We start from the raw sequence: 23,275 nt of genomic DNA on the forward strand, positions 1-23,275 counted from the left end.
ATGTAGTTTTGTTTTGTTTTTGTTAATATTTGTTTATAGATCTGCATGCTTTGCTAAAATATGCCCTTAAATCAATGCTGTTTTTGTATTTGTTAATTATTGTGTTTATTTTGTTTCTTTGTAAACTAACCATAGGATCTTTATGAATAGGACAGTTCTAATCAGTTCCACTTGTCACATCCAGAATACGCATGGTTTAAAAGATGACGTTCTAAAGGTTATGTTAGGCTGAAAGAGAAAAAAATCAGGGAGTTTGTGTGCTCAGAACAAGTGAAGCAAAGCATATTAGGAGAGGGGGAAAATGAATGCATCCAATTAGCCAATTTGCATAAACAGTTATCCAATTATCTCAATTGATTTTCATAAAGGTTGTGGACGTTTGGCTAGCGTGGAGCTGGTGGGTCTATTGTAACACTATTCAGGAGTAAACCTACACTATTTAAAATATCCATATGATGTCCATTCTGGTAATTTATTCATATTTTAACATAATATTATATAAATTAACAGATAAATTAACAGAATTATATAAATTAACAGATTTTCTCCTAGTCTTAAATATTAAGATAAATGCAAAAAATAAAAATAAAAAATACAAATACAAACAAAAAACAAACAACAAAAAATAAAACGGAAAACCCTTGAACCAGTTTGATCTAATACATCCTTCATAAATTAAGATAATGAACATATTATTTGCTGTGTTTATCCACGTATGCCCTTATATTATATAAATATATATAATAGATAAATTATTAGGTTAAATAATCTACTGCCACAATTCAGTTCAAAAGATAAATGAAACTATACAATGCAGAGACATCCACATATAATAGAGCAATGTTGTGACGCTGTTGCAAAAGCCTGCAATATTCAATATTCAAAATTCAATATTCTAACAAGTCCCTACTGTTCAGATATCAGATATCCCAAATGACTGTTCAGGCTGTTTAAATGAATTATGGCATTCAATTAAGACAATAATATGTTTCTGACTTTTCTGTGTGCTTGCTCACACAGTGGCCAAACAGGCAGTTATGTTCTGTTGCTTGAGACACGTCTCTTATGAAAGTGAGCTTTTCTGTTATGGGAGAGTCAGCAACATCAGTCTTGTCTAAATTATGCAGACAAATTTATGGAATGATGAAATGAAAAATGTATGTAATTTCATCTTTGCAAATATGTGAATGCTTTAGACATCTCTGAAGATAATGGCAGATAATTTAAATAAAATGGAGAGGAAACTGCCATCCTAAATTAATATTTTTACTTTTCCATTTGTTTATGGTCTTCCAAAGACCAAGATTACATAAGACCAAGATTAAGATCAAAATTCCAGACTAAATCTTTGGATTAGTTTGAAATTGTAGGTAAAAGTCTAAATACATTAATGTAATAAGAGAAAAATTGAATTGGAAAAAAAACTTTTGCAGCAAATGTACATAAATATAATATATTATTATATAAAAGCCTGTCATAAACTAGTAAAGTGACTTCAATGTTAGTAGTACACCAAAATGAAAACATTGTGTCTTGTAAATAGGCGTTTTCAAACACTTTCTTAAGATTCATAATATGTACTAAACATACTGAAAGATATAATGTGTAAATATTTTAGGTGTGAGAGATCTGAGGCAAGTTCATCTTGAGGACAGAATGTGTGCCAAACAAATGAACAAGGGAACTGTTTTGTTGGACAATTTGGTGCAATTCCTTGTTCATGAAAATTACATATGCATGTGCAAGATGATGACCTTCAGTCATGTTTATCTGCAACTCCTTTAATGTGTTATATGTGAAAGGTTAAGTAATTGTTTCAGTGTATTGAATATAGATAAAGATGGCCCCTTTATTGTGTTATTATGTTCACTATATTATATGAACATCTCTCTAATTGACCCAACAGTCACTAATAAAGAATTTATGCTTGGTGATGTCCATAACCGATAATTATATTTATACTTCTTGACCACTCAGGCCATTTAGTTTAGGTTACAATGAGATGAGGTTTTTTTTATCACTTCAAAAAATATTTAATAACATCGTTGGATTTTTTCAGAAATGTACTATCTAAACAGTACGTTTGATTGCTATACATGTGTTTTCATGTATTACAGGGTTCATGCTTAATAAATTGGGCACATCTTGCACTGCAATATTTGGCATTAAAATGTTCATATATAAAATAAGTGTAAGAGAAAATCCTTTAATTTGTGCACATTGTCCCTCACTTTATTTTAAATTCCTTGCATCTCAGAGTCCAATTACAATTTGAGACCCAACTCCTTGACGACAGCCAGAAAAAAAAAAATTTAAGTCCTTCTTATTGATTGTTCTCTCTTAGTGAATTCAAAACTGCTTGGAAGCATTCATTTTTTATTGAATAATTTGGTAGGAATTCAGTGTAAAAGGTCTGATAAAATGAACAGTGTCTGAATTTTAATTTTCATTCAGCATAACCTTTTTTGTTTTAGATATATGTTTTGGAAATGACTTTATTGTGTGTTGATGAATGCGTGTGCCACACTGATCTAGCAAGTCAGATATTTTATGCAGGTTTAAAATTGTAGGCTGTCTGGATGATGAATTCATGAATGAGCAAACTTTATTTGGGCTTCATAATTTTAATGAATGCTTTTTAATGAATGACATTCACTGGTTGCACTTCACAGTTGAGAAATACCACATGAAGTGAGGTATGAAAGTCACTTTCAGCATGGAGTAATCTGAAAATGCTTAACTATCAGATAAAAACAATCATGACACAAGTGTTAAATTAACAAACTAATATATGTAATAATAACAAGGACATTCAATAAGAACATTGAAAATTAAATCTAATTAAATGAACAGTTGGCCCCATAGGCACTTGAACATGCATTTGAGACACAAAGGCTCTCCACGTACACCTTCTTTTTGCCTCACCTCCTCCAGAGTAAATGTTGACATGGCTAGTCTGTCACAATGAACCGGTTGTTCTCTCCTCAGAAAATTCTTTGTCTGAATCCACTGATGCACAGTTGCAGAATAACAAAATGCTAGACTGTTCCCCACTAGGAGTCAGGACAGAAATGTCTAACATTTTTTTACCCTAGTAGTTATGCTCTCAGCCATTCCGCTTGTTTAGGAAAAAAAAGAAAAACATTTAAGAGGAAGAACCCGGGTGTATATTTAGCCCACTAGTGCAGAGATCCTGTGCTTTACATCATTATTGCATATGGCTATATACCCAGAGCTGAAGGTAAATCTAAACATTTAGTCTGAGATACCTTACAACTAGAGGTGTCAATTCCAGATTCATAGATTAAAAGTCCTCACCAGGATTTTGCTCAAGCTTGCTAGATTTTCTAATTAGCAATCCAGGTAAAATTAGTGGAATCAACACAATCCAGGAAGCCTGAGCAAAATCCTGGTGAGGACCTTTAATCTATGAACCTGGAATTGACACCTCTACTTACAACACACATGGCCCCTGGGTTTTTCTACCTCTGTCTTCACTTCAACAAAACATTCGCCATGTAATAAATACCAAATTGAGAGAATTTTAATAGTATTTATTAGGACACTTAAGAATGTTACTCAGTTTTACATTAGTTTGACAAATTTAACAAATAATAATAAATGATACACAGTGCCTGGATGTGGTTAAACTGTGATGTGCTACCTGGAGTGACATTTGAGCTTTTGGCTATTGGCATAGGGCTGAGAATTATGGGAACTTGGGGTAAGTTCAAGACCTCCAGCCTGACCCATGCCTTTCGGTTTGTTCATCCATGTATTCTTGTTTTTTATGACTGCAATGGAATATGAGAAGTACATTGTAATGTACAAGCCTGAGACATTCTCACATTCTTGTGCCAAAAATACTTTTCACGTTGTTCCTTGCACAGCAAGGGAAAACTTCATGCACTCATTAAAAAAAAAATTTTTATTAAACATTTCACTTCTACATTTTATTCTTGTCAGTTTAACAAAAGCTGTTTATTAGTGATGTGTAAAGATAGCACAGATTGCTTTGAGCCTTCATGCCTTCTTTCCTTTTTAGGAATGTTAATTTCACCTCATATTTAGTAATCCTGCTGAACTATTTGAACTGCTTGATTGTCTTAATTATCCTTTCAGCGTTCGTTAAGAATTTGAAAGATTAGCGTTCTCGTTTCAGACTGTTCTTTGTTAGTCTTACCACTGCTGTGTTTAACTTCACGTTTACACATGGTCTTCGCGCAGTCTCTACCTCTAGTGCGATGAAGTGCCTTTCAATTCTCCAGCTACTGCTAGAAATTCCTTCACTTTCATCTATTCACTGATCTGATACCAACTTATTGCTAAAGTACGTTTTTACAACAACGTAATTTACAGAAGAAATGGTAGGTTTCTTTTGTTCTTCAACACAGTTCTTTCCTATGTGTACTTGCAGTTGATGTCCCATGTTTGGCCAGAAGAACTTAACTCCTGTTCCTGCTTCTTTCATTCCCCCTCTGAGACGTATCGCTATCTGGGCTCCATCCTGGTCTTTAAAGCTCTTCCATGGTGATCCTCCTCTTTATTTGCTCCCCTTTGGGCTTGGAGGACTTTTACCCCGTCAGTTTTGTTTTTAGATGTCTTTTTCTTCGTCAGCTTGGTTAATGCTTAAAGTCCTGCTTTTTTTGTCTGTTTGCTTGTTTTTAAATTATTCAGAGTTTATTCTTTCAGTCTTGTCAATGGATTGATTGATTGCTTCATGTAGTGTAAAGCCGAGCGTCATCTGCGTTGATCTCTTTATATCCTCGCAGTTCTTATAACTGCCGTTCTGAGTGCTTGTCAGTGCTTCATTTGCATGTCGTGTGGAATCCTTATACGGTTTTGTAACTTCATCATTGTGCTCTGTTAATTCAGGCTGCATGAGTACACAAATATAAAACGTTCTCATATTCTGTTGCAGTCAAAACCTCATTGATCCAAAACATCTTTATTGATTTTTTTTATGTTGATGTCAAAAATTACTTATTAATGCCAGGTTATGAAAGCTAGAAAGGAAATGTGTGTGTGTCTGTGTGTGTGCATGAGAGAGAGAGAGAGAAAGAGAGAGAGAGTGAGTTGTGTCTGATTGGGTCACCTTTACATTAGACCAGAAATGCTAACACACTGATTTTATCGTTGCGCAGCTTAAGGAATGCTAGTGGACTGAGTGCGGCTGACCTAGCCCATGCCCAGGGCTTCCACGAGTGTGCCCAACTGTTATCCAATGCGCAGAACCAGCAGCTCAGCCATCTTAACGGCTTCCTTACCAGTGATTCTGTGCTCAATGGGAGCCGCCAACTAAGCCAGCGGCAGGGCTTCTTTAATGGGGCCCCCAGTAGAAAGAGGTCCCTTGACTTCATTGAGCCCAGTCATTTGAAAAAGGCCAGAACCAACGGTAGGTTGAGATTATTATTATGAAACAATAAATAGGCTAATGGGATGTAAGAATGCCAGCGATCTGTATCATCATTCATGGTTTTTACCCTTAATAATAACTCATTTGAATATATCTACCCACACTACAGCTCTACCATAACTCTCACTAGTAAAATTATTGGTGATCAGCTAATATTTGGTGGCAGGCCAGCCTTTGCTTAGCAGTGACACTGACATAATGGCACAGCAGTGTGTTGTGCTCACATTTTTACATGTAAATGTCTCTGCTGACAAACTTGACCCTGCAAATAACATCTGATCATGAATGAACAGCAGACAATGAACAAATATTAAAAACTAACTAGTTAAATGTACACCTACAGGTGCTTATTAAAATATTTTTAAATTGAAAGTGTGATGTGTGTAACTCACCCATATCCTAGACTAAATAATTATATCACCTCTGTATATCAGTAAATAGTTCTAGTTATATTAAAGTACTCGCTTTCACTAGTACCTGTATATATATAGTACCAATGTCATTATGTATGGCTAATCTTTTCTGAGTACATAATTACTATACAACCTAATCATCTTTCGTATCCCATGATGGTTCATTGCAGACCTAGATCTACAAATGAAAATGATGAATGGATCTGGTGGAGAGGACCTGATGGAGACTGCGCACATGGAACTTGGTCCTGTACTAAGCACCACAGGTGGGAATGGATCCTTAAATGGGTCCTTTCCTTTGGAGTCCGGTGTAGACACCGGCGTTGTAGACCAGGAGCAGGGCTGCAAAATAGAAGCTCCTTCCACTGCCCTCAAAGAGCACGAAATCTTCACAGTGGCTTCTATGCAGATACCATGTCGCTGCACCAACTCGTATGCCTATTTGTAGTGGCTTTAGCTGCATTTGTCCTATATTACTTTGTATATACAAGATAACAAGAGAACCTTTTTTTTATTTGTTTGCAGTATATCCACATTTTCTTTTTTTCAGATTAATGTATATTCACAGCAAGAGAAAAATATTGCCTCTTTGTAATTCCCTTGTCTGAAAATGTTTTGCTTAGTTAAGAACATTCCTGTTATATAATGGTGTTTTGCACAATAACTTCCATAACGTGATGTGTAAATTTGATTGTAGCATTCAAGAACATTAAATGGATGATTAATGATTAAATCAGCACTGATGCCCATAAACGATTTTTTTTAAACATGTTGTGTGTCAACCTGTGCTCTTGGTGTAGGGTTGAGTGATCAGTGGTTGTACCCTTGAGTCTTGTGGATTTGTGTGAAGATTTGGTTGAACTTTGAGGAAGAGACTGCTCCCTGACTTCGGTCTGGTGTTTTTTGCTTTTGAAGAAAAAAAAAAAGACTGGATCACTTTAGCCACAGAAAAGCACAGTCTGTCTAAATACACCAAGAACTGTGTAACTTTGGTTTATTGTTTCACCCTTATTTGGAAGCTTCACTATGATTTAGTATATGCGATTACACACCCGTATCTCTACATGCATATATGAAACCTGGTCTGCAGTTTTTGAATGTGAATCTATCCATCTGTCCATAGTGCCAGGTGCTGTTTTGTCTGGGTTTCAGCCTGTTAGATAAACAGTCAGAGTCTGTTTATAGCCTTCAGTTTTAGTGGAAGTTTCTTAGTATTTGAGATTTAGCTTCTGTATGTTTTAATAAGGGAGAATGTTCCCTTGAGACTTTTTTATTGTCTGTTTCTTTTTTATGTAGTTAAGTATTTGGATAATATTTTTATAGCTAGGACAGCCATTCAAACAAATAAAAAGTGGTACCAGGTTATTCTGTGAGTTTTGAGAGATAATTTTTCCAAAATGCACCTCAAGAAATTTTAGTAGTGTGGCTTAGCCCAGAACATAACCAATGAGTTAAGAGATGATAAAATGAGAGGAGGGCAATGCCAGGCTGCTTTGGGGTTTTTTTTTGTTTGTTTTTTTTTTTTTTTAAGAACATCCAGGGCCCAGTTGTTCAAAATGTTTAATCTAGATTAGAATTATTATTTGGGAATTCTGTTTTTCAGCCTATGACCAGGTTTGTCTTCTTTTTTTAAAATACTGATGCATCTGGAATACCAGTGCTCTAAATCGCAATTAAAAAAACACTCTGAAAATGATAGGTAGAAAAGACAGCATGAGGTCACTTTTAAGTGGTTTGATTGGAAGAGACCAGAAACAGCTCAATAAAACAAACATCCCCTTCCATATCTTATTTTAAACCTGATTTCAAAGCCATTTTTCTTTTGAACAACCCATTTTCAAGATTTGATCCAGTCTGATAAACAAGACTAGATCAGACTATTTCTGAACAGCTGGGCTAGGTGGTCAACTATGGCAGAAATGTGTGCTTTGTAGGGTGTATATAAACCTCTGTAGCAAGGTGTCTGATATTGATGCATTTGTATCCTAATTAAATGATTTACAATTTAATTATCAGCCTGATGGCAAAAGTGTGTGCTTGCTCTGTGTTTAGCAGCATGATAAAGAGATTTTGTCAGAATATTTAAATGTTTTAATTTTAGGCTTGTGTTGGTCGATTGTAGTTGGCCCTCCAGTGGCAGCCATGAAGAAAGCTGCAGTGATTTTTTATTGATAAATCCTGGTGATAGAAGAGCTTTTCTCATATTCCTTTATTCCTTATCCCGGGCTTCACAGGTGGCTTATGGCTCATTACTCCAACCACTGGTCATTTTGTTTCTCACTTTTTAAGTAAAGGTCACACCTGAACGTCTATATTTAAACACTGGTTCACTGGTGTCTACACCTGACGCCTTAAATTGGTGGATGTGGCTAATGTTTAGCAAATGTCAGGCAGTGCGCTGACTTTTCATTTGTGTGCTAAGACAGAAGCTATTACAACATGAATTAGAACTTTGCCCACTGTTACCAAATTGTTCAAATGTGCCACTGATAGTGTTGCAATTTGTTGACTGAATAAATAGAATTTACATTTCCCACAAATACATATGAAGGAAGAAAATGACTTTTCAGTTAACTCCAACAGTCAAATATATATAGCCTCTGGAAATTGTTGTGCAAAACAAAACATTATTTGAAAGTCTGCCAGTTTTTGATTTCCATAAGGTTGATTTCTTCTCTCCAACCCCAGGAATCACATTAAGTGTCTCTCATCAGTCAAAGCAACCCATGGCCCTCGGTGAACAGATACAAGGGAGTGAACGTGGACCTGCACTAATGCCAGAGGATGGAAACGTGGGCATCTCCTTAGTTCTTGGTAACCTTGGCAATGGTCTTCACTTCAGCCACCATAATGGCTTTGGTGACACAGCTGAAAATGTTGAGGACACCTGCAGTCAGTTAGAGCACCAGAAGTGTGTTAGTGTTGAGGACCAGTACGACCACACCTTCTTTGCCACCATGCATCTTTTTCATGGGTCTTAAGAAAGAACATACCTGCTCAATGCCACATGTATTTAATTAATGCTCCTTTCAGAGTAGCCTACGTGATATGTATATATACATGTATATTTGATATCCATTGCCAACAAGAAAAATTTTAAACCATGACCTGTGCAAGTACGGAGTTGTCTTTTACACACTAAAGTAAAATTAGAGAGTGAATAAATGTATTCTTAGGTCTGAGATACATGATTCATGTGTTTAGGAGCCCTTGGCTTTGTGTGGTCTGCTGCATACTGCTACAAGTGTAATGTGCCTGGATGTATTGTCCCTGGATTTAAACCGTAAACCAGTGCTTTGTGGGAAACTTTCTATACGTGTTGTCTTAATAAAACGATGGCACTAAAAATAACCACTCCTCACTAATTGTAACTCGATATAATTAACTTTGGCCTACATGGCTAACAGCCACATCAGTGACGAGCACAAGTGGCAATATTTACACAGACCTGGCATCTAATGACCCCGTAATGTCGAGCCACTATCTGACGACACCGTCGTAAGTGCAGCCTATGTATATACATATATATAAATACACACACACATGCATACACACCGCCCACCATCAGCGTGTGTGTTACTCCTTCCCCGTCACAGTTTCGCAGAACCACAAACGTCAGCGCGGCTGCAATACGGACGGTACCAAAGCGGACGGTGTGTAGGGGGTATTTTACACTACAGCAGCGTTCTCTTTCGACGACGTTGTGCTCGGTTTTTGACTTGTTTCGATTTTAAATCCGCTCACACTCTACCTTTCGTTAAAATTATAAAACAGACGAGCTTTGAAACTACTTCGGCAGCTGTACTGGCAATGTTGTGGGAAACTTTGACACACCCGTGTATATGGTATAGACTCTCGTCGGTAAAAACGTACCGATTCGATGGTGGGTTAAAATAGGTGTTTTCTGACAGGCGTAATCAGAAAGGGAACCGCTGCTCGTTTTGTGTTGTGTAATAGTTACTAGTTAGTGTCGTTAATACATTTTTAAGTATATCCATTGTAAACACTTACCTTTTATCTAGTTAGCTGGCTAACTATGTCAACTCCTGCGAGAAGACGGCTCATGAGAGACTTTAAACGGTGAGTGTTTAGTAAATTAACTGGTTGAGTTAGTCAACCGGCCAAAGATATTCACCCAACCTAGATGGCAAAGTAGCGGAGCCGGTTGATTAATCCTGCTGGTCGTAAACATCTGACGTGCGGTGTTAAATTATTCTGTTGTATGATGTACAGCAACGCCAACGCGAGATCTAAGGTTACACATCTACCTAGATATGATTACCTAATGCCAGCTATCTAAGTGAGGCGATTCGCTCTGTGTGTCTTTATCGACGCTATTTAGCTAACATAACTAGGCAAGTCACCAACGACTAGCCAACAGTCGGGATTGTTCTTTTGGCTCATTTCACGTCAAAAACGGACAAATGGCGATGGTCAAATCAAACGATTACTCCCAAGCTCTGTAAATGTGGGGATACATGTCTCGACAGAACGCTTTATATAACGTTAACTAACTAGATAGCTTTCATTTTTTTACATTTGGGTTTAAAAAATCGTATTGTCCTTGTCTCCTGTCGTTATTTCTGCGTTATAAGGTTGTTTCTGTGTCCCCTAGGCTCCAGGAGGACCCCCCGGCCGGCGTGAGCGGAGCCCCATCCGAGAACAACATCATGGTGTGGAACGCCGTCATTTTCGGGTGGGCAGCGTCACTTCCGCTCGCAGTTGTCGCTCTTGGCAGTTTGTAACTATCTCGCTTCCTGAACCCACAGCCTCTGTGGTGACGCAGTGAAATGTGAATTTGTGCTTATACATTATGTGTTGGTTAGCTGAAACAGTGTCTAGGTGATGTGCGGCGACACCTATGTGTCCCAAATAAAACGGGTCTCCATAGTTTGACTTGATAATGACTAAATTGCTTCTGAACTAATCATTTCTTAATGTATGTTTTTTATATGTAAACAGTCCAGAGGGTACACCTTTTGAAGATGGTGAGTGTAATTCATACTGTTTTATATGTGATTTATGCCTGCTGTCGGAAAAACGACGTGACGTGTTAAGTATGCTTCCTATGTTTACTTGCACCAGGTACATTCAAGCTAACTGTAGAGTTTACAGAAGAATATCCAAACAAGCCTCCAACTGTGCGATTTGTCTCAAAGATGTTTCATCCAAATGGTGAGTGGTCATTTTCTCTTGTCCAATGGCTATGAACTATCAAGACCATTTTGTTTATTTGAACTAATTTCATATAACCCTTACTTGATACCTGAATAATTATATGTCCTTACTTACAAGATGGCAGTTACTGATGTTATTGTAAGCAGTCACCTGTCTGATCAGGAGCTCTATTTTGTTATTGAATTTCTTGGTTCTACACCACCAGTGAATTTTTATACTTAACGTTTGTATCCAAAATATATAAGTAGGGTTAGAAACCAAGAATTATTGTATCTCTTTGAAGTCCAAGTAGGAAGGTGTACAATTTGTTTCTAAAGTAAAGCACATTAAGTAAAAGTGTTGCTGTTCATGTTTAATTAAACTGTTCTGAATTATTTATCTTTGTCTGTCATCAGTATATGCAGATGGAAGTATCTGCCTGGATATTCTTCAGAATCGTTGGAGTCCAACATATGATGTTTCATCTATCCTGACATCAATACAGGTCTGTAATAAGGTTTAAAATAGTCAGAACCAAATAAGTCACTTAAGCCCAAGTATCATTATTTATAGATAAACTGATGGATAGGTAGCCTAGATGGATAGATAGATTGACGGACAATGTAATCTAAAATGGTGCTTTAGTGATGATTAATGATTTGACTCCGTGTTTTCCTTTGTACATAATTGAATTAAGGTTCAGTTTAAGAAGTCTGTGAAGTGAGCTTTTGGACTTGTAAAATCTTTTGTTTTGGGAGTACTTTAACTTTTTGAAATGATTAAAAAAGACACAATCTTGCATTTGTTTGTTCAAAATAAAACTCATTATATCTGCCCAATAATTCATGGCTATGCTTACATGGCATGGTATCATGTCTCAATAATATGTGAGGAGGAGGTATGAAACAAAGTTTACTCGTTTTTCATCAAGCTGAAATGTCTTTTTTAATTAATCATTGTGCATATTCCAAAACATTCACTTTTTCTTTATTCTTTCCCCACAGTCTCTTCTTGATGAACCAAATCCCAACAGTCCTGCAAACAGCCAAGCTGCTCTCCTCTATCAGGAGAATAAACGCGAATATGAGAAACGTGTGTCTGCCGTTGTTGAGCAGAGCTGGAGAGACAGTTGACTAGACCCTTGCACTTCACACGTTTTTCTCGTTTGTGGCTGTTAGTGGAGTAATATCACTGTTAGTTTGGTTTGAAGTTTTCATGCACTTTACTTACTTTGCCATACAGGATTGTGATTTGTTTGTTGACTGCGTTTGACGTTCTCTCTTGCACGACTTATTTGGTAAAAGTGTGGTGAGAATATTCAGTTAGCTACAAACCCTGCCTGGCTTTAGCAAGTTGGATTTTTAAGGCAATATTGGTCTTTTTAATGAAAGGTTACTGGAACTCTAAGCCCAGCTCAGTTTAACATCTACCAGTTGTATCTGGTGTATGCTACGCAATTTCATATTTTTTCATCCAGTTGTGGGTAAAGAAGCCCCTTCTTGGATCTGTCTTACATCTGCATGCTTCTATTGTGATCAGGTGAAAGACTGTGTGGACATGTTTGTTCCAGTTTTCTAGAGTAAGCTGTGCTGCAACGTGATATGCAAATTTCAAGATTTCCAGGAAGGGTTGAGATTGTAAACTGGAATCAAAGACTGAAATCCTGGAAAATGAGCCAACTTGTTGAATACACTGAATCCCATGAGCAGTTCCTGGATATGGTGAAGCGTATTCTGAGTGTTTCCTCAGTTCTAGTAATACTCACTTGCATCATACAAATACTTAAAATGCACTGGGGCATTTTACCTGCAAACAATAATCCTACAGTTTTTTGCTATCTTTTTGTTTACTTTTGCCGGTCCTTGCCTTGTGTGGTATGCTATTACATGCATGCATGCCTGAGTGTGAGCCCATAGTACATTCAGTAATCTTGTATATAAGAGACACAACTGAATATATGTACAGATTTTGCACTGGTTGTCAGTCATTTTCCAGCACTTTGTATATACTGAGAATAAAAACCTAGATTCCCCTCAAGACTTGATGCAGTACTGTACCCCACCCGTTATTAGGTGTTGTATATAGTTTGCTAACAGCTGTAACTAGCAACATCTGTGGTGTCTACTGCACGTAATGATGGAGAAACTGCTGAGCTTTCAGAGCTTAGTTGATCTGAATTAAATGCAAACTATAGTCAACAGCAACAGGATAAAACGTGTGTATTGCCAAAATGGAAACAGGATACTGGGTATTTGCATGCTAAATGTATAATTTAGTTTTTTATACTAAATTGTATTTTAAGAAAGACATGAAAAACCTTCAAATTGGTTTTATTGCAGTGCTGACAAAGAAATGCAAAGTAGGATTACAAAACTGCTGAGTCAGGTCTACATGGAATTACATGTATTGAGATTTATGCTGTGAACTTTTTTGCAGCCCTATAAACCTCATTTAACCCTTTGCAAAATACTCATGCATAACTGAGTACAACTGGATACAAGTCACAGTGAACAGTGAAAACCTTGAATGGTTCTCTTCCAAAACACTGTATGAACTGAATGTAACTCTGGTCCATTTTGAACAGACTGGATAAAGAATTTTATATACTCAAAATAGGTAAATACACTGGCACTAACTTGGGACTCTACCTATTGTATGCCCGTTCCTTTCTTGCTCTCTCTAGTGCTTTGTCCATGGTCTTCTCGTTCTCTCCTCTGCATTTTGGGCAGTACCACTTTCCCTTGGGCTTATGGTGAAGGCCCACACAGGAGAAGTGGAACCACTCGATTGGGCACTTGTCATTATCACAGCAAATCATTTCACCGTAAGACACCTGCTCACACAGGCAGTATGTGGGTTCGTTGGGATCAATTGGAAGATCAGCTGGTGATGCCTCTTGGTCCTGTTTGGCTTTAGACCTCTTTTTCTTTTTTGATGAAGATGAAATCTTGGGTTTTTTCTCTTTTGGTGTTCCTATGCTGATGTCTTCGCTGTGCTCCAAGCCATAGTTGGAGTTTTCCCGGTTCTCTGAGCCACTTTTTTGCCTTCGCGAGCGTTTCCCTCCAGCCTTATCCACCAACACTAGAGCTTCGTCTCGCTTTCTGTCCACACTTGGTTTGGCCAGGGGCAACAGTGGAGTGGAAAGTGGGGTCATGGTGACTGTCGTTAAAGCAGCAGAAGATGCACTACCCACGGATACAGCACTCTCAGGCGAGCTCTGGCAGGCCTGGACCAGCTCCACCTGCCACTCAAACTGCCGACCACGGTTTTCCACCATCTCCACCATCTGACCCGCAATCTGGATCTTCTCATCTCCTAGTTCTTCAGTGCGGATCAAAGACCGCTGGATGCAGTGTAGAAGACGACGTCTCTGAACCGGGTCCGATTCTTGACGGTGTTTCTCATAAGCATCGTTAAGTTCCCTCAGGACATCTGTAAAATAAGCAATTGCCTAATAGTTATTAATGAACACAATTTGATCTTTAATATGATCGATGTCGATGTATATGATAAATGGACAGCAACAAATCAATTGAACTACCTACGTATACAGCAGCTAGGGTTAGGGTTAGTTACTTTTTGGCTACCGATAGATGAAGTTTAAACGACTGGAAACAAGAAGATGCAAACTCTGTGATTGAGTTTGCAAGTTAACCAACCACTTGTGTCTGAGCGCTGAGAATAACAACTACGCCTGTGGCACACTGCCCATACATTATTAAACTCCGCTATAGCCTACTGGTAAGTGATAAGTTAGATACAGTAAGACTTCATTTAAACTTCATTTGTTCTTGAGGTCAACTTGCACTAATTTGTAAATGACGGGTACCTGCAAATAAATAAATAAATAAATAAATATCCACTCTGTAAGCCACCAATGTTTCTGGATAGCTGGTTTGCTAACTAAACTGCAACACACAGTTAGTAGCTTTAGCGCTTAATAGGAGCAACGGTTGAGTCGTTATCCAGATAACAGACGAAGTTTACTGTAGTTGGATAACTTAAACGTTAACTCGTCGGCCAAGCAATAAATACTAGCTAATGTGGCTAGCTGGTTAGCTGTCGAGGAGAGCCCGTCTGTATCAGTTAGCTCGAAGCTAGCTCGTTAGCCTCCTCTCAAGTCCCAACTAGATGGACGTAAACACCATCGACAACGTCCTCGGCGGACCGAACCTCGGCGTACCGACCGACCTTGATACTTTCCGTCTATCTCCCTCATCAGAGAAACGCATCTCTGAAGGTCCAGAGGCAGCGACTCGACCAGATCCAAATATTCCTGTACGTAGTTTGTAACGACATGTACTGGCTCCCCGTTTGCAGGGTTCAGCATGTTTTCCAGGACTGCCAGTTAAAGTTACGCAGTGGTACCAGTTCGGTTGGGTGGGGTGCGGCCGACCGCTCGATCACCGGATTGAGTTGCGAGCCTGTGACTCCCCGGAGCCCGCGGTACTGAAAAAAGTTGCACGGTTCTTTCTCCTGCGTACTTCAGCGAGACTCGGACGGAATGCATCGAGTGGCGTTTTGGGGTATTGCGACCAGTAGGTGGCGCTAGACAGCCCGGGAGTCGCACGCTGTTGTGCGTGGCATGCATATCAGCTCATCAAGCAATTAATCAATAAAAAACTTTTTTTGAACAGTAAAGGTATCAGATGCCCCCCAAAACCTGGCATTTCATTCAACAGTAAATTCAGAAGAAGACATTAGTAAATCTATACTGTACCGTGTTTTCACATTTCTTTCCCATTTGGCTACTTTGGATAGAAAAATTAGGCAGTTTGATATGCCAGCAGTAAGCTCCTGTGTGGTGTACGTGGACTCTAAATGGATCTAGGCAGTTCGGCACAGGAAGCTCATTATCACCTCAAGCAGAAATGCCCTATTTTGTCTACAAGGGTGAGGGGGGACATTTGGCACACATTAAATTACAGCAATTAATTCGGCATATGGAAAGCTACATTTAGGCCTGTGAACTGTATAGATAAATGACTAATTCAGTTATCTAACACTTTCTTTAAAGTTAAAGCAAGCAAAATCTCATGTTTAGCCTTCAAATCTAAAGATGTTGGCCAGATGTGAGGAACTGTAACAACGATGCATCATATTTTAGGCCTTGACTGCTATCACTGGATGAAGTATGTTTCTGAGTAAAGGAACATGTGGAACTGTTTTACAGTTTGTGTAGATGGATGTATTGACTGTGAAATGCCAAAAAGCTTGAAGTTATTATTATAACTATGAAGTAGGATTATTATTCAGAAAAGTGGATGTGTGTATATTTTTAATAGCAGTGTTCCTCAAACAAAGGCAGTGCTGATATCTGATTATATGCAGTCCCACATCTGTCCTAAAGATGTCACCCTTACAGTGAGAATCAGATTCCAGTGCTGCAGATAACTTATAGAGCTCAGCTCCAAGTTCCAAACACCAATAACAACACAAACCCAAAAATCACACAACATGATGGCCATGCCCTCTTTCAGGGTACTGTCTGGATATTGGACAGTTCTCTCTGCTAACAAATGTTTTTACAAAGTCTATTTTAAAGCTTTTTGCCCGTATCTCTGATATGATTTTTTAAAGGTTGTCAACCTCATGATTCCTGCCTTACTGGTACTGTATTTTACAAAGTCTATTTTAAAACTTTTTGCCCATATATCTGATATGATTTTTTTATGTTGTCAACCTCATGATTCCTGCCTTACTGGTACTGTAATACCAGCTATGCTGGTATTTCCCCAGTTGCTGTCTTTTTCATTTTTCAAGTGGGAGTGGTGCCATCCAGAAAAGACAAAGTCCAACAGTATGTGAACATACAGCATGAAAATTATGTAAAACCTACATAGCCTACATAATTTTCTTCTCAGACAGCTGACATATCTGGGAAACATATGGGAGAATGTAGAATGGAGGGTTGGTCCCAGCAAAACCAACAGGAAAACTAATGATGGAATGGTTCTCCTGGAAGAACGCTGGTGCCAGGAATTGTCAAAGTAGAATTCTGGACAAATTTAGAATCTACATCCTGATAAATTCGGTCATTTAATCTTACGATTCTGTGGACACCATCGTATATATCATTCTTAATTTCCTCAAATATTTCCATTATTTTATCAATACTGACTTACTAGTCTTTATCGCAATCTATTCTATACACATTCATATTTATGTATATTACATTCCAAAATGTTTAATGTGTTTTTATATTCCTTATGAGTACAATAGGTTGCAGTTCATCCCATAATCCTGCACTGTGTCATGGGTAGAGGAAAGTGAGTGTAATCATGGTGGACAGGCTCCCCCGGGGGCCCGCGTCGCCTCTTACGCACGTCTGACGGGCTGGTGCTGCAAAAAAAACAAAACACCCCCCCCTCCCAAAAATCCCCCCTCTCGCGCCTAGCACCGTCAATGGACAATTCAGAGCTGTGGAGTAAATGAGGCTAGTTTCCACATTAACAGCAGCCTAACGGCGAGGCCGTGCTGGGGCTCAGCATCGTGGACGCTCCTGTCCAGGATACGCGAGAGCTTCTGTCTTTCCGTGCTCTCTAAGGTGAGTTGCTGTATGCAGGACACATGTCAGAGTCACTTGGCAGTCGTGGGGATACCTGTCCTTACGTCAGAGGAGTGCTGCTCATAGGAGTAAAATGATCTTCACTTCTCCATGTCCTCTTCTCCTTGGGTAACACTTGGTTATGTAAGATGGCTGGGTCATAGCTGTACTTCTGAGGGTGACGTGAGAGTTGCACACTGTAAACTGGCCTACGCCCTCTTATCCCATACTTACTCATTCCAGCACACCCCCCCCCCCCCCCCCCCCCCCCCCCACACACACACACATTTTTATATTTTACTACAATGCTTGAAAAGCCCTGTGTGTGTCTCCTGGGCTGTAAACTACAGCCCTGCACAATAGTGCTCTGTTTGTTTATGCAGAACTGCTGACAGTATTACTGTGGTTTGTAGGTGAGTTTTCATCGTGCTTCAGGCAGAGCGTGTGACGTCCAAGCTGTCAGAGACTCTTTGGAAAGGTGCTACGCTGGGATGACATTTCACTAGATTTCACCACAGCAATTCCACGCATTGCATGAGCAGCAGCTCAGAAAGATGTGTGACAGAGGAGACTCACCTAGGAGGGGGATTAGGGGGATTAAATTAGGGAGAGAAACTGGGGGGAAAATCTAATACAAAAAAATATACAAAAATAAAGGCACCATCTGAGAGGCTAAATCCCCACTTAATGAAAAAACCAGACTGTATAAGTAATTTAATTACAATGCACAACTTTTCTTAAGTTGTCTTGAGACACTTTTAGTTTTCTGCAACTTTTCTTTATGATGTACGTTCCATATAATGTGTCACATAAAAAAGATGTTTTCCTGCCGGCTGTTACTAATTCATTGTCCTTTGCACATCTGCTCTCTCACAGTGTGCGTGAGTTTGCAGACAGAGAACCTCCCCAGGCGTCTCTCTGACAAGCATGTTAATTCAGACTGATGCTCCACACAGCCACCCAGTCAGTGCGGCTCGCCTGGTTGTGGTGCTACGTGACACCACCCCCTGCACCGCACACACACGTTTCTTAGGTCTGAGTCGCACAGAGAATGTTTTCTGGTGCGACGCACAAACTGAGACACCTTCCTGGGGGCGGTTCAAGGTGCAGCCAATGGGCTACGTGCAGGAGTCCTGGGAATGTCAGGAATGAGTAGCAGCTGTCTTCAGGTGCGTCAGTGCAAGGTGAATAAATGCTGGAGGTGGTGTGATGGTCTGATGATCTAATTGCTACTCTGCCACATGAGTCCTCTGAGCATATTAAACACACACACACACACACACACACACACACACACACACACACACACACACACAATGTTCTGCAATTAACATGATATAAAGAGTAATTAAATCATAAACAATGGAAACCAATGCAAATCAGCAGTTTTTCCCTCCAGTACTCTCAGTGTGCATGCATGCAGGATTCTCTGTGTGCTCACTCTGTAGGCACCTTGATTAGTAAAAGGGTCTGGGTCTGCATCTGATGAATTTCCAGATTGGCCAGAGAAAAACCTTTGTGCTTTATTCAAAGAACTTTCTTGTTGGAATTGCAACCAAATCCTTTTGGCTTTGGATTTATGAGTTTTAACAAAACATTTCTGAGGACCTTTTAAGGCATAGTGGTTCAGATAGGTTATTGAACCGAATCCTTCTCTGGTTAATGGATTGTTTTCTTTTGCCTGGTGGTTGTTCCTCAGAGAGAAGGGGAAGGATTTCTTACTCTGACCTTATCTGTTAGTGTGCTTCCTCTTACTCCACTGAATAGTGAATGCTTCTTAGCATTAGCATTGCTCACTGCAGTACTAATGCTAAAGCTAGACGAGTGAGTGGTCTTTACTGCTCACTGCAATGCTAAGGCTAAAGCTAGCTGTGTTTTCCCCCAAGATGGGCTCTGAATGCCGATGATAAAAATGAGAGAGAATGGCTCTTGTAAAAATATATATCCTTGTTAAATTTATGTTCTTCATTATTTATGTGCCTCTTTAATTACTTTCCTATGTAACATTGTAACCCAGGTATTTAATTTCATCACAGTAAAGTGGACCTTGACTATCATCTGTATATGCAAATAGCTCCAAATGTACAAATTCATCTAACTATAGATGAATAGAACAGTCTATTTGAACAGTCTCTGAATAAACAAACTCTGAATATCCACATTAAGGGACAAGAGGAAGAATGATATATGATGTTATTAAGAGCTTGTTACGTTAAAATGCCACTCATTCTCTCTGCCCCACCCAAGCTACACACACACACACGGACGTAGTTTTGGGGGGGGACTTTTTCAAAAGCCGGTTTTGGTCCCCCCCAGTTTTTACAGTTAAAACCAAATATTTAAGTAGTGACAAAGTCATGTCCCCCCCACTTTTTAACGGTAAAAAAACCAATATCCAAATAGCGACAAATCTAGCACTAGGATCATGCAGCAACCCCCCCCCCCCCCCCCCCCCCCCCCCCCCCGCTTAACAGTTCGCCACCCCAGGTTGTGTCCCCCCCACTTGTGAAATCAAAACTACGTCCATGCACACACACACACACACACACACATCCTGATGAGTATGCTCACAGACGTCAGAAGCAGTCGGTGATAATGATGTCAGTATAAGCTTTTGCTCTGATACTGTAACTGTTTGCTTGTTGTTGCTCAGAAGTCATGAGTTCTGTGCAATACAAATATAACTGCTGGAAAAATGAACCTGAAATATGTGTGTGTGGACAGAAAACTATGGAAATGAAGCATAGCATTCTTAGATGATGATGACGATGCACGTCCAAGCTTGCTGTGTTTACACAAACATGTTGTTGTTGAGGGTTCCTCAAATGTGTGTAGTGCAAATATATTTGGATGAGTACCACTGACAGAAAAATGGAATCTTGAGAAGTGTGTGGACAAATTACCTGCTCAGTATAGTGTGGCTTCTTATCCTTGGTTTGAGGAAAACCCAAACACTACTCTGCAAAAAGAGATATTTTCTCTACACAAATAATCTTAGTCTGTTTAGTATTAATAATGATCATTAAGCATCCAGGACAGTTATAAGATGGAAATAGTACCTCTAATAAGATATACAACATAAAGTTATATGTTTCTCCTATCTATTCACCCTTATGGTAACATGACATCATGGTAGCTTAAAATTTGGTTGGACTCTTAAGTTTTTGTTGTAAATTAACCAAATATCAGCCAGTTTATAATCATACGTTAAAACATATTTTTAATCCTCAGCTTTTGTCCAGAGGATTTAGGCTATGTGGCAAAGGTTCAATGCATTTAGATGTGTACTGGTACAAGGATGTAAGTAAAGTGTACCACTTCATCTATTCTCCATATTCAAGGAGACACTACCAAACCACTGGAGCATATCACTGGAGCAGTGTGGGCAGGGAGGGCGGATGGCACTGGCAGTTTGGAAGGCACTAGTTTGTTGAACTCAGGGAGCATGTGAGGTGGTGTAGCCCGGAGAGCAGGGTGACATCGGTTTGGTCTCTCCGCTGTCTCTCTCAAGTTACTAGCCCAGCAGTGACTGCGTCTGCCTGTTTCACCTCACCGTGAACGTCCCTTAACCCCCATGACATCTCAAGTCAACGTGATACAGTCTGAAGGCTGGACAGGCCAGCAGTGAAATACATATTACGGAAAAAAACTGTGCAAAAGCTGTTATAAAAAAAACCTGTTAATTCATATACACCTGTGTATCATAAAGGATCATGGGCTTCTTAATTCGCTCTGTTAATTATCCATGACTATTCTAAGCAGGCTACTTTTTTCAAGGTGTTTTCTAAGTGCTTCTGATTTTCTCAGAACAATTTAAATCTAGAGTGTAACTAGCAGTTAGTTAATATGCTTTCTAGGAATCAGGGGACTGAAGTGTACAACGTAAGACGCAGTAGAGCAGGGGTTTTTTCATGAGGCCTTGTAATTTCTTTGAGTCACGTTCATTTTCATTAGCATTGATGCATATTACAGATAAATAGTAGTGACCTCTGACTACAATATCAGCACATGCATAGGAGCACTAATACAACAAGGACCCAGAGTAGAAAGCAAAGTCCACAAACCCTTTTTTCAGACTGTCAGTGCCAGTGAGTCAGCGGTGGGATAATGAAAGTGGATGACGCAGATGTCTGGGTCTGTGTATCTGTTTGTGTGTGTGTGTGTGTGTGTGTGTGTGTGTGTGTGTGTGTGTATGTGTGTGTGTGCCAGTCCTAGTGTGTATAGTAACATATATTGAATGTTACTTTGTGTAGCAGGGAAGACAGTATACTTTGTGTACACAGGTGTGTGTTTTGTGAGTGCATGTGTGTGTGTACATGATGTGGGAATGTTGCAGCTTCTTGGGTAGTGTACGAGTGTGTATGTGTGTGAGAGACATGGATGAGGCAGTTTCCTGCTGCTGCTGCTCTGTGTGTGTGCGTGTATGTGTGTGTGTGTGTGTGTGTGTGCGTGTGTGAGAGAGAGAGAGAGAAAGAGAGGGAGAGAGAAAGAGAGTATATATGTGTGAAAGAGAATGTGTCTATGTGTAAGCCAGAGCCGTGAGGTGTGTGTGTGTGTGTGTGTGTGTGTGTGTGTGTGTGTGTGTGTGTGTGTGTGTGTGTGTGTGTGTGTGAGAGAGAGAGAGAGATTGCTCTGCAGCACTGCACAGTGTGACCCCATCAGGAAACCTCTGATTGGGAGGCTTTCTCTGCATGGATGGCCTGTCTCCTTCCATCCTAGCTGATCTGGGGGGCAGGCACAGCCTAGCAGGCAGTAGTGCACTTCACATCACACCATTGCTCCTTCTGTTGCTCTTGTGTGTGTGTGTGTGTGTGTGTGTGTGTGTGTGTGTGTGTGTGTGTGTGAGAGAGAGAGAGAGAGAGAGAGACAGACAGACAGAGAGGTGACTGAGTGAGTGAAGTGAATCGTGAAGGTTAAATGCTAGGCTAACATGTTTAGATGCCCTCAGGAACTTGGGCTGTGGTGATTTAGAGTAGTGCATTCTGGGTGTAATAGTGCAGGGTGTTTTTATTGGCTGCTGCATACCTGTGTTGTCTCTGCAGCACCACTGGCTGACTGGGAGACTGCAGTTGCCTGGGAAGGTGGATTTGAATAGATGGCATGTGATTTGATTTAGTTAGTTGTGAATTTTAAATCCATCTTTGTTTACATGGGACATGCTTTACATGTTTTATGAACCTGCTACGAGTAATGGATTCACCATCTGAGCACTACTCTAAAAACATTCCAAATACACTTCTGGTAACACGTACACACATACCACAACAGGTGTGACACCCAGCGCTGGTATTAAAGGCCAAGTTTCTCTTTTTGTTTTCTGTAGCTTGGGATTATTTGGGCTATGAGATAATGCCCTCACACCAGGCATGCTGTGCTGTGTAGGTGTGTTTGTCTAACCTCCAATGTAAGAGAACAGGGAGGGTGGTTTATGTTCTTTGTGCTTGAATCATACGATTTGTACTGCCATAAAATTGCTGCCGCTGTTCTTTGCTTGCTCAGCAAGGGCAGATGACCAACAGGCTCCTAGGAGAATGCCTGCCTGATCCTCCCCAGGAACACACCCAGTGCAGACGCCCACAGCTCAGGTCACTCCACTCCCTCTCCCGGGTCAGCGACGGCACGTTCAGTTAAGGCTCAAACCACTGACATCTAGCTGCACAATGTAATGTGAAATATTCGTCAGTTGTTGGAGTTCAGATTTCAGGAGAAGCTATGAAAAATGCTGCCTCTCTGTAATGAGAG

At 39.7% G+C, this 23,275-nt stretch overlaps 3 protein-coding genes and 1 long non-coding RNA gene across 8 annotated transcripts in view; 2 read left to right on the forward strand and 2 right to left on the reverse strand.

Annotated features, from left to right (window-relative positions):
- Nucleotides 1-9,174, forward strand: part of ankrd10b (ankyrin repeat domain 10b) — an 18,490-nt gene extending 9,316 nt beyond the window's left edge. Inside the window, exons 4-6 of the mRNA XM_077002391.1 lie at nucleotides 5,145-5,395; nucleotides 6,000-6,095; nucleotides 8,518-9,174. Of these exons, the coding sequence (XP_076858506.1) occupies nucleotides 5,145-5,395; nucleotides 6,000-6,095; nucleotides 8,518-8,810 (640 nt within the window). The 3' untranslated portion in view covers nucleotides 8,811-9,174. The remainder of the gene's footprint in view (nucleotides 1-5,144; nucleotides 5,396-5,999; nucleotides 6,096-8,517) is intronic.
- LOC143512278 (uncharacterized) lies at nucleotides 7,365-9,874 on the reverse strand. The gene is made up of 2 exons (XR_013130412.1): nucleotides 9,392-9,874; nucleotides 7,365-8,716 (listed from the first exon to the last, which is right to left on the reverse strand). It is a non-coding gene; the product is annotated as an uncharacterized LOC143512278 (long non-coding RNA).
- LOC143512277 (ubiquitin-conjugating enzyme E2 A-like) lies at nucleotides 9,349-13,023 on the forward strand. 5 transcript variants are annotated; one of them, XM_077002394.1, is made up of 7 exons: nucleotides 9,397-9,482; nucleotides 9,856-9,909; nucleotides 10,445-10,525; nucleotides 10,792-10,817; nucleotides 10,915-11,004; nucleotides 11,403-11,491; nucleotides 11,991-13,023. In XM_077002394.1, exons 2-7 carry the CDS (start codon nucleotides 9,866-9,868, stop codon nucleotides 12,117-12,119), a joined length of 459 nt encoding a protein of 152 aa, XP_076858509.1. In that variant the 5' UTR covers nucleotides 9,397-9,482; nucleotides 9,856-9,865; the 3' UTR covers nucleotides 12,120-13,023. The 5 variants fall into 5 exon arrangements, with proteins under 5 accessions (XP_076858510.1, XP_076858509.1, XP_076858511.1 ...); XM_077002396.1 differs by having other exon boundaries at nucleotides 9,401-9,482; nucleotides 9,852-9,909; XM_077002395.1 differs by lacking the exon at nucleotides 9,856-9,909 and having other exon boundaries at nucleotides 9,349-9,482.
- A 277-nt stretch (nucleotides 13,024-13,300) lies between these two features.
- Nucleotides 13,301-15,523, reverse strand: ing1 (inhibitor of growth family, member 1). Its single transcript, XM_077002392.1, has 2 exons — nucleotides 15,178-15,523; nucleotides 13,301-14,418 (listed from the first exon to the last, which is right to left on the reverse strand). Exons 1-2 carry the CDS (start codon nucleotides 15,314-15,316, stop codon nucleotides 13,631-13,633), a joined length of 927 nt encoding a protein of 308 aa, XP_076858507.1. The 5' UTR covers nucleotides 15,317-15,523; the 3' UTR covers nucleotides 13,301-13,630.
- Nucleotides 15,524-23,275: the final 7,752 nt, after the last annotated feature.

Source organism: Brachyhypopomus gauderio, chromosome 4 (assembly GCF_052324685.1).
Source record: "Brachyhypopomus gauderio isolate BG-103 chromosome 4, BGAUD_0.2, whole genome shotgun sequence".
In the NCBI taxonomy this organism is placed as follows: Eukaryota; Metazoa; Chordata; class Actinopteri; order Gymnotiformes; family Hypopomidae; genus Brachyhypopomus; species Brachyhypopomus gauderio.